The 11960-nt window shown below is 40.0% G+C and overlaps 1 protein-coding gene across 6 annotated transcripts in view; it reads left to right on the forward strand.

The window, feature by feature from the left end:
- Nucleotides 1–11960, forward strand: part of Cfap97 (cilia and flagella associated protein 97) — a 45965-nt gene that overhangs the window by 23427 nt on the left and 10578 nt on the right. For all 6 annotated transcript variants that reach the window (XM_021169443.2, XM_021169445.1, XM_021169440.2 and 3 more), the window contains one exon: nt 6599–6867. In XM_021169443.2, coding sequence (XP_021025102.1) covers nt 6599–6867 — 269 coding nt within the window. The remainder of the gene's footprint in view (nt 1–6598; nt 6868–11960) is intronic.

Consider the following 11960-nt stretch of genomic DNA (forward strand, 5'->3'; position numbering starts at 1 on the left):
GATAAGTAAAGTTAAGTCCTGAAAAGACAAACACTGGAGGCTGAAGAGAAGGCAGACGTGGTAGGCTGGTAGACTGATCCCAGCAGTGGGGCTCTGTGGCCGGCCAGCCTAGAGTAAGTCAATGAACTCCAGGTCTTAGTGAGAGACCCAGTCTCAAAAATCTAATGTGGACAACTCCTATTAAATGAGACCCCAGATGGACCTTTAGTCTACACACACATACCACACACACACACACAAAGTAGATGGCAGTACATATCCACACAAAAACAACTATCATGTGATTCCATTTATGTGCGGGTCAGTCAAAATCACAGAAACAGAATTTCTATTTCTATGGTCTAGTGAAAGGAGGACAGAGATTTCCTGGGTGTTTGTTTGCCTACTTGGCTTTTTTATAATCGAGTTTTAGATTTCCAATATACAACATTATGGAAAATGAATTGTAATGTCACTGAATTGTACACCTAAAAATAGGATAGTAAATTTTGGATTTTGTCTATTTTGCTACAGTAAAAAGGAAAACACTAGTTAGCTTGATAGTTTCTATTCCACAAGTGCTAGGCTAATTTTTTCTGTAGCAATAGTTACTTTAGTAACTAATAACTTAATAGTTATTTTATCCTTTAAAAACACAAACATACATTAAAAAAAAAAAGGTATGTCTCCTTTAAAAGAGGAAATAGAAGTATCAGCCCTACTAGTACAAAAACAGAATCAAAATTGTGAAAAATACTAAAAGGGACAAGAAGGGTGTTTTATATTAATATATAAGTCAAATACACTAGAAATGTGTAATACTGATTACAACATACAATAAATGCAAAACAGAACTAGACAATAAATTGTTGAAGATCAAGCTACTAAAGAGGATTAAAAAAAACACTGTCAGGCACCTGGACTTGGAACAAACAGGATTAGGCCTCTGGTTAGGACTGCTAACCAGAGGCTTCTCATGTCTGTGTGGCTTGTCTCCTCACATAGGCCTGCCTTCTTCAAACATGGTAGCCTAAGGGAAATTAGACTTATTACATGTACTCAGGGCTCCAAGCATAGTGTTCCAGAAAATAATACCGAAACCGCAGAGGCATTTGTGACTTAGTTTCTAGAGTCACATAGCATCCTTTTGTGCTTGTTTGGTTTCTTTCAGATAGGATCTTGCTATGAGACTTAACTGAACTAAAACTTGCTATATTGATCCAGGCTAGCTTTGAACTTGTAGTAACCCTCTGGCTTCTGCTATCCAGTTCCTGGGATTGTAGGCATGTACCACTGTGCCCAGTGTTGGTAGAAATAATTATAAACCTCCCAGATTTAAAGTAAGTCATAGACCCTGGCTTTTGTTTGTTTTTTGTTTGTTTGTTTGTTTGTTTGTTTGTTTTGAGATAGGGTCTCATACAACCCAGGCTGTAGCTGAGGATGGCCTTGGCTGTCTGGTCTTCTTGTCTCTATCTCCTGACTGTTAGGATTACAAGCATACACTGTCATGCAAAGTATTATGTTGTGCTACCAATGAAACCTAGGGGGGTGGTTAAGGGAGGAGTCATTGTCTTACACTGAACCCTGTAAGCCCTGTCTCTTACATTTTCTCTATATTTTGTTTGAAAACTGATCACTTTCTAGTTTTAGATATTTCACTCTCCTGATTTACTATAGATAATGTAAGCCATTGTATTTTCAAAATCCTGCTTAAATATCTTAGCCCAAATCCACCAGTAAGAAGTCTGCCATTTTCCTTGTCACCATAGCAGTGCTGCTAAACAGCCAGCTCATTCTCTCAGACTTCAACAACCTTTTTTTCCTTTTATGTATATGAATGCTTTTGCTTGCATGTGTGTATATATGTGCAACACATGTGTACAAATCTCAGAGGAGGCCAGAAGAGTGTTGGATTGCTGGAACTAGCACTACAGATGGCTGTGAGCCTACATATGAGTGCTGGTAGCCAAACCCTAGTCTTCTGAAAAAGCATTGGTTACCCTGAACCAGAGTCGCCTTTCCAGCCCCATTAACAGGTTTTTTTCTGTCTCGTCCAGCTCCAGTTGCCCATCAGGTTTCAAACCTAGAGCCACTAACTTTGGGTTTGTTATAGTAGCATTCCATTTCCTTGTGTTAAATTTTGTAGTAGTTACTATTGCTCTGATAATACATTATCATAAAATTCAAGTAGTATAAAGCAGCAACCTTAGATGACAGGGTCAAAGTTCCTGTATGTGGCTTCCTATTAATGGTGTGCGGTCTATCATATGGCAGCTTCCAGTTACCATCAGGCATGCATAGCTCTGGGCTCCAGGTACAAGGGTATGTGGTGCAGGTCCTAGATTGTGTTATTTACTGAAGAAAAAAAAAAAAAGCTGTCTCTTATTGTGATGTGACTCAGCCCTTAGCACACATGTTTAATCTCGCTGGCTGGATTATAGCTATGCCCTTAGTCTACACCTGTAATCCCAAACAATGAAGATAAACTTAGTTTGTAGAAGGAAGCACCCATTTGAAAGTGATGTCTAACTGAATGGCAGACAAAGTGATGAGTCAGAGAAAGATTTGATGGAAGAGGATATGCCCAACTCTCAGAAGAGAGAAGACAGGGAGCTGACTAAGGGCAGTGCAGAGAAGAGAAGGAGGCGGCAGTTTGTTTTCCCAGGACAGTTTTAGAGAGACAGGCTGCAGAGAGAGAACAAGCTAGAAGACACAGCTGAAGACAGAACAAGCCTTCACAGAATGAGAAGGAGCCAGAAGATTAGAACATATTGCCAGAGTTAGGATGAGGCCAAGCAGAGCAATTCCCTCAGAGGCCAAGGGAAGCCAGATTGAATCTGTCAGCTTGGAGAGGCGTTTGAAAAGCCAGAACGGCTGAGTTGACCAACCACTCAGAGCTCAGAAAGAACTAAGAAAGGGTGAGCTTATTCAGCAGAGAATCTTGGAGGCTGAAAACTTCTAAGCCTAGGTAAGATTGTGCAGAGGCTAGAAGCTTCCAGGACTAAGTCTTGGTTAGCAGGTGGAAGCAGTAAGCTTCAGAGACAATTACAGCAGAGAATAAAAAATAATTTTATACGTGTGTGCATGCATTCATGTGTGCACATGTGTGTGTGTTTACAGAGCCCCTAGCCTTGAACTCATATACTGGGCCTACACCTCTCATATCAGAGAGCTTACTACGTCCTGCAACTCCACTGCCAGGGCTGTTACACCTCTACTAAACTTATGGGCACCTGCATGCATGCAGCAAACACACAGAGACACACACATACACATAAATTAGAATAAAATGAGTCTTGGGGGCTGGAGAGATGACTCAACAGCTAAGAGCACTGTGTGTTCTTTTTGGGGCTCCTGGGTTTGATTCCTAGCACCTGTATAGCAGCTCACAGCCATCTGTAACTCCAGTTCCAGGGAACCTGGCACCCTCTTCTGGCTTCCCAGGGTATCAGGCATGAAGGCAGTACACAGGCATACATGCAGGTATAACACCCAAATACAAAGTAAAAATTTAAAAATAAAATGAATCTTTTAAAAATTTTATATCTAAAATAAATTAAAACTTAAGTTGCATACCGTTTTGACTGTACTTTGTTGGTCACAGCTGTAAGAAGCCCACCAAAATTCAAAGAAAGAGAACACACAAGGATGTCACAAAATTTCTCATCTAACAAGTTGTTAAGAAGGCAAATAATAAATCTTGTAAATTTAGATCTTATAACTTGTTGTTAATGTTAGTTTTTAAAAGAAATCTTTTTTTTAATCAGCTTTAAAAGTAACTATAGCTGGTTTTTCTATAGAGCTCATGACTGTATAAGGACAATGTTTTGTTTTGAGACCAGTTCATGTAGTCTGGAACTCACTATGTGGCAGAGAATGGCCTTGAGCTCCTGATTCTTGTGTCTCCACCTCCCAGTGCTAGAATCAGATGGCGCTGCACATGTGAACCGCCATTCCTATCTGCTGTGTGAGATGCTAGGAAGCAAAGCCAAGCTCTGCTGGCAGTCACTCACCTGCCCCACTGGAAGAGTTGCTAAACAGCACTGACACTGTAGGGGTGCAGAGAGCATCAGAACATCTCCACTGGTGGCTTCACATACAAGTCCTAAGACGTTGTCTCTGTTCAGTAGCAATGAAAGTGAAGGGGGAGCCCCTTGACATGGGTGAAATGAAGCCAGAGTGGCTCTTTGTGGTCATAGGCTGAAATAGAGTGAAGACTTGGTGTGGTGTTGCATCCCTACGGAAAATTCCGGAGAAAACAGCATTTGTAATAAATAGATATAAATACAAAGTTGGCTAACTCATTTTTAGATTTTATGTGAAAGAATTTGATTATATATTTGACGCCAGTTAGCATAGAGTCTCTTTAGGTGTCAAGTGCTGTCAAGAAATAAGCACCTTACCCATCTGCTTCATTGTGATGTTTTCACTGACGTAAAGCTCAGGCTGCTATTGGCAGCTCTTTGATTGTTTGATGAGCTGGACATTCTTATGCCACTGTTGCCTATTTTACTTTTTAAAAAGTAGCATTAGGAACTGTAGTTTAATCTCAGTGAGAATGAGATTCTAAAGAATTTCATATATAGCTAAATTAGCCTAGAACCTTTTTTAAATTGTAGAACAAGCATGTATTAGTATGGAGGTAATTTAATGTATGTAGTGTATGTGTGGTTTTTAAAACATGGTCGGTCATTCAAGTTTTGTTATTTACTCAGTGTGGTTTTCAGCTATCATTAATCATCAACCATTAATTTTATAACTTCTTGTTTTGGTTTGGTTTTTGGTTTTTCGAGACAAGGTCTCTCTGTGCAGCACTGACTGTCCTGGAACTCACTCTGTAGACCAGGCTGGCTTCGAACTCAGAAATCCACCTGCCTCTGCCTCCCAAGTGCTGGGATTAAAGGTGTGTGACACCACGCCCAGTGTCGATTTCATAACCTTTTTTTTTTTTTTTTTTTTTGGTTTTTCGAGAGAGGAAGCCACTGTTTATCTGTTTTGTTTGTTCCTATAATTTTAAGTAGTCTTTGTGGTCTTTGGTATAAACATAAGAAGTAAAATTACTGCTTCTCTTAATTTGTCCAAGTGATTGGACTAAACTCATTGTAAAATAAAGGTTAAAAATACCACTTCCCTTTATGGCACTGTGTGGGAGAGCATAGGATGCTAAACTAGACATGTGAGAAGGAGTAGCTTGTAGTGAAGTACTTTTAAAAGACCCTGTTGTAAGGGCTGTGGGATGGCAGTGGGCACTGTTGGGCGATGTGCAGGTGCTTGCTGCCCAAGGCTGACAGCTGCAGTTCAGTCCCTGCAGTCAGCAGGTGGAAGGGAAAGCCCACTCCTCACTGTCTCTGTTCTCCACATGCACACGGGCATGCACCTTGACAGATACGGATCATGTACATGCAAAACAGGAGCGGTTTCTTTTATCTTAAAGATATTATAATACCAAAACAAAACTGCAGCTGATAACCTGAGAAATATAGTGCTACTTTAGTATATACTGAAGTAGACATATTCACCAAACTCAGAGGTTTTAAAAGCTTTTCACAAGTGTGTGGTAATAGTCATGCTTACTGAAATTTTTTCTAACACGTTTTAAGCATGATGTTAAAATTCTTTCCAGGCAGAAGACATAGCTCAGTAGTACCGTGCTTGCCTAGAATGGATAAGACCCTGGGTTCAGTTCCCATCTCCACCCCAACAAAAATCATTTGGTAGTCATCCAGTGCAAATGGTTTTCTTCTTGGCGAGAAATGTCTTTTATATAGTGTGTTCATTGGGCTTATGCTTAATACAAAATAGAATGTTTGGCATTCACTGAAGTACTTTATCACCCATGGGTTTTAAAACCCATGTCACTAAACCACCAACCAAAGGGTACACATGGAGGGACCCGTGGCTCCAGCCGCACATGTAGCAGAGGATGGCCTTGTTGGTTATCAATGGGAGGAGAGGCCCTTGGTTCTGTGAAGGTTCTATGCCCCAGTATAGGAGAATGCCAGGACCAGGAAGCGGGAGTGGGTGGGTTGGTGAGCAAGAGGAGGGGGAAGGGAATACGGGGTTTTCAGAGGGGAAACCAGGAAAGGAAATAACATTTGAAATGTAAATAAAGGAAATATCTAATAAAAAGTTGCCATAAAAAAAAACCATGGCATTCATAGTATAGTGCATTCAGATTAGGTTCTGATCATTGTAGACTGGTCTGAATTTCTTTTTGCCATTTCTTCCATCAGTCATTGCCAAGAACTTGTGTTGTTTCTTTTGAACAGTGAAAGTATTGGATCATGCACTCAAGCCCAGAGGTTCCTAAAGTCCCTCACTGTTAAAACTGCTGTACAAAACAGACATGGCAGGAGTGGGTTTCTGTAAATTACCCATCTAAGAGCTGGTATCACACACCTTGATTATTCTGCTGTGAAAACCTGCTTGCATAAACTTTTGTGCTCAAAGGACCCAGCGAACATAAAACTTGAAACTGCATCCAAGCTTTCCCTACACAAATGAGTCATTAGCCCATCTCCTGCGTTCTGTGAACTTAGTTTCTTCTGTAAGAATGAAAGCATGGGCCATCATAGCTGCTTTGTTTACTTACCGTTGTTGCGTTTGCTTCCTTGTGTAGCTTTCCTGCAGTTAGATAAAAAGGGACCACAGAAACATCACTTTGAGCAGCCTTCAATAATACCTAGGAAGAACTACTCTTTCACAAGAGAAGAGGTGAGACAGATTGACCGGGAAAATCAGAGGCTTTTGAAAGAACTGTCAAGACAGGCTGAAAAACCAGGAAGCAAAAGTACAATTCCCGGAAGATCGATCGGCCATCCCCCTAAGTTGTATCATAGTGCTCTCAACAGACAGAGGGAACAACAAAGGATCGAAAGAGAAAATATGGTGAGTGCCACATCGTCAGTCATCAGAGCAAGTGCATGCGCACTGACTTGTAAGTACAGCTAACAGAAAATCCTGTAGGACCAACTTCCCACTACAGACACATAACGCAGGTGCATGGCATAAACTGTCGAGACGTTAACCACGTGTGGTTAGACGTGCGTAGCTGGTAGAGTGTATAGTAAGAGGTCATTAAAAGAGCACACTGGAGACCTCACTCTTCTCTGCTTAGATCACTTAGATCACTGTACACTTACAGGAAACGGTACCCAAGAAGCAGATGCGTGTGTCCTCTGATGTGTTCAGTCACGGAAACTCTGCATCACCCACTGTACTGGAAATTCTGTATGATCTATTTTTAAAAGATAATCTAGAGTAGGTCAGATTTGGCACTCAGCTTGAAATGAGTGTAGCATTCATAGTTATGAATTAAATAGTTACTTTCATATTTTAGAGAATCTATCTATCTATATATATACACACACACACACATACACAAGACTTGAAAATCTTCACATTTAAACTATTATAGTGTATCTTTTTCTTTTCAGTAAAATTCAGCTCGTAGTAATTGCTGCATATTGAACTCTTAACTAGGCCTTCTTCTAAATATCCTCCACATATTAGCTTACTGAATCTTGACAAATCTTTGAGGTAGACATTTTTTAAAAGTATCATAGACATGAAGAAACTAAAACCTAACAGGATTAAATAATTACCCAAAATAAGCACCTGAGCCAAACCTAGCCAGACCTAGGTAGTCTCTTAAATAAATAGAATTGTAAACTAAAATTAGACTTCTGTAAGTTTATAAGGTCAAGCTAAAATGAATGTTAAAGCTGTTGAGATTAAGGCAGTTCCAAAGCTGCCCTCATGCTTCCTCACCAGTGTGCATCTGTATAAAATGGCCTGGTAACAGATTTTATGAGTTTATCACCATTGCTATCCCCAAGATAGTCCCACACATAGCCAGGAGTAGGTACCAATAAAGTAATTGAAATGAGTTTTGTGTGTGATGAGCTAGCTGCACAGTAGCCTTCTGTATATCATGTTAACCATATTTGATTCATATTTTGTGAAAATGTGGAATTACTAATGTCACAAACATTAGTTTACTTTTTGTTTTCATGTGTCCATTTGGATATGAAGCCTCTTTTAATTGGCAATTTTACTCCTGTTTTGCAAATGTTAGATCATTTAATCCTCATGTGGTCATTTAATCACATGGTATGGTGGCATGAGAGAAAATGAGACACTGAGTAGGACACCAGTACGGCTCGGGGTCAGACAGGTCGCAGAGCACAGATTCAGGGTTAGGGTATCTGGTTTGGATTACTTTTTAAAAAACCACAGTTTTAAGTATAATTTGCATGCCGTATCTACTTCAAGATTACAGCTCACTGAGTTTTACTATCTTGTTTTTACTATAACTTATCACCATTCCTATTTCCCTCTGGTCCTTTCTTTATGAATTTGTTGATTTTAGATATTTTATGTGAGTGGATGACTGCAATATTGTAGCTAGCTTATTTCACTTTAATGTATTTTCAAAATTTATCCATCTTGTAGCATGTATCAAAACTTAAACAATTTGAGATGTATTTATTCTATATGCTTATGGGTGTTTTGCCTGTGTGTGTGGATGTATGTATGTATGTATTTATGGATGCATGTATGCATGTCTGCATCACATGCATGCCTGGTGTCCATGGAAATCAGAAGAGGGCATTGGATACGTGGAACTAGAGTTACAAATGATTGTTAGTCGGCTTGTTGGTGCTGGGGAATCAAACCCAGGTCTCTGCAAGAGCAGCAGGTGCTCTTCACTAGCAAGTGGACTCTCCAGCTTCTTGTATCAAGACTTTTAAAGTTGACTGAGATTCCCCTGTAAGTGTGTAACATTGTGACTATACCCTTTGCTGGTAGACACTCTAGGCACTTGTAATGGATGGACACTGATGTGAAACTGTCTGTTCATGTCTCTGCTTCATTTCCCTTTAGTGTCGAAACTGGAGTTGCTGGGCCATATGCTAGTAATTCTGTGTTTCATTTTTGTTGTTGTTGTTGTCTTGTTTTGATATTTGTATTTGATATTTTATACAGTGAGATATGGTCTCACCGTATAACCCAAGCTGGCCTTAAACTTCTAATTCTCTTGCTCTTCCTTTCCAGTGCAGGCATCAGGTGTGTGCTTAGCTTTTTAAAGAGCCTGGACTTAACAGATGGAAAATCTCAGCCCACTAGTGTCTGACTATGCATTATATTCATATGAATATTCATAGGTGAAGACTGTCAGCAGCTTCTTTTTTTTTTTTTTTGGTTTTGTCGAGACAGGGTTTCTCTGTGTAGCCCTGGCTGATCCTGGAACTCACTCTGTAGACCAGGCTGGCCTCGAACTCAGAAATCCACCTGCCTCTGCCTCCCAAGTGCTGGGATTAAAGGCGTGTGCCACCACGCCCAGCTGTCAGCAGCTTCTTAAAGCTTTCACTATTCCTCCAGCAATGATCTTTTTGTTTGTTTCATTTTGGTTTTTTTTTTTTTTTGAAATAAGGTTTCTCTGTGCCCTGGCTGTCCTGGAACTCAGTCTGTAGACCAGACTGGCCTCAAACTCACAGGGATCCACCTGCCTCTGCTTCCCAGAGTGCTGGAATCAAAAGTATGCACCACCACACATGGCTTCAGAAGTGAAGATTTAAAAGCAGTGGGAAACTGCCAATATTTTATTCTTCTTTGCTCCATATACATTATAACTTACATATGTAAACAAGTATTTTTTCTAGTGTAACTTGCTACACATCAGAACATGGCTTTATTCAACTGACTGTATATGATATTGCTATATTTAATTTTGTTTGATTATTCATTGGTGCTGCAGGTCAAATCCAGGCCTTGGAAATGCTGTCACTGAACTATCAGAGCCACCGCCCACAAAGTCCTGGCATGTCAGCATGTAATCAGCCCACGTGATAAGATAGTTTGACTTTTCTTTTTGATGAGCTTAGAACTTGTGTACTTTTGTGCTATTATATATAGTTTTCATGTTTCCTAACTGGTTATTTCTGTTACTTGTTTTTATATGTTTATTTTATATCCAAACCCTTCTTTATTTTTCTGTTTATTTAAACATTTTCTCTCTCTGTGTCTCACCGTGAATGTGAAGACATTGGATAACTTGAAGAGTCAGTTCTTTCTGTCCACCATGCAGGCTCCAGGACCAAGCTCAGGTCATCAAGCTTTGTGCAAGTACTATCTCACCTCTTCCCAAACTCAGAGCCATATTGGCTTTAAGTTTTCCTACAGTGTGAGCTAATGCACGGTTTAATCTGTTTTCTGGCTGATTGTAATGTGATTTACTCTGTTTTCTGGCTGATTGTGATCGTAATGCATGCTTGTACACACACAAACACACATGCATGTAGTTATATCTGTGGCTGGTATATGAACAAACAAGGTCCATTGTTTGGCATGATTATTAAAATACACGCACACACTCACACGCACACACACACACACACACACACATTAGCATTCTGGACTCCAGGAGCTGCATGAGAAAACTTAAAACAGTAAAGTACTATGCAGAAGTGTAGACTATAAAATGGAGCCCTAGAATTCAAAGCAAATTGTTACTATGTCCCACCAAATTTCAAGGTCTATCCTCTGTTTCAGTGGGCAGATATTAGCATTCTTCTCTTTAGATACTATATCCAAGTAAATCAAGGGAGTACAGAGAAGATGCTAAAGTGTTGTTGCGTGTTCAGTCTCCAGCAACAAGGAAAGGAGGAAGGGTAGAGAGAAATACAGTTTTGCCAGCAGAGGGCGCGCTTGCTTCATACTGACTCAAGACTGTTTCCAAAATAATGACCAGGGTTTTGAGCCCTGAATCTTGAAAGTTCTTGTGGATGGATGGATGGATGGATGGATGGATGGATGGATGGATGGATGGATGGATGGATGGATGGATGGATAGATGGATGGGTAGGTGGATTTCTTTGCTAGCATTTAAACATGATATGTTTCCTTTTTTCCTCAGAGAGACAAAAATAGACTTAGCAAGAGAGTTCTCAGAAGGATACTGGTGTGTTGTTTCATTTTAGCATCTAGTGAGCTTGTTTCACTTTTCTAATTATATGTCAGGTTTTTTCCCTCAGGTAAAAGAGCGGGGGCTTGCTTTCAACAATGTTAGGGATGAAATAAGCCTCCCCCAAGTGGTCACAAGCAGTCTACAACTTCAGTAAAAAAAAATTTTTTTTCATTTTGCTTTTTAAGGTGTCTCTGTCTCTCACTAAGGTCTGTCTGTCTCTCGCTCCCTCTCCCCTTCCCCTCCTTGCGTGTATAAGAGTTTTAAATCCAGAGAAGTAGATTTTTCTGCTTCTGAATTTCCTATTAACATTTTTTTTAAAAAAAAAGTTTCAGATCTAAAAGCATTCAGTGAAAAGTGTGAGTTTGCTGGATGGCCAGAACCTTCCACTAAGATCTTGAAATAACTTATAATTCAGTTGGTGTTATTTTCCTCTTCCCGAGGTTACCATCCTTCTGTGGCAGACAGAAAGCTGACTGTGACTCAGTAGAACTCCGGCTGGGAAAATGCGAGATGCCCTTGTCTCTAGCTTCCCGACTTTTGGATAGTTGTTACCTTTTTTTTTTTTTTTTTTTTTTTTCACAAAGATGAATAACAGTGATTCTAGATTCAGTCTACAAGATATTTATAAGATGCCAAAGAGAAAGGCGGTAGGGGAGTCTTAGCATTGTTTTAAATCTAGGCTGTTCTGGGCCCCAGAGGTGGCCCACACCTGTCTTCCCCGCACCTGGGAGGTAGAGGTAGGAGGATCAGGTGTTCATGGCTTCCCTAGGCTACACTGCAAGTGCAGGGAAAGCCTGGACTACATGGGACCCTGTCTCAGAACAAACGGCAGGAGAAATGGTAGCACTGAAAGCAACACACCTCCAACAACCAAATCTGTGCTCTGACCTTACATTTCTACAGAACCTTTTCAACTTGGCTGCTTTTCTCATTGTCAAGGAGCTTCCAAATGTCATTTTTAAAATCTTTTGGGATATTAAAATAGTATCTTTATAAGCCTTTTTTTTTTTTT

The sequence above is a fragment of the Mus caroli genome, chromosome 8 (genome assembly GCF_900094665.2).
Source record: "Mus caroli chromosome 8, CAROLI_EIJ_v1.1, whole genome shotgun sequence".
Classification (NCBI taxonomy): Eukaryota; Metazoa; Chordata; class Mammalia; order Rodentia; family Muridae; genus Mus; species Mus caroli.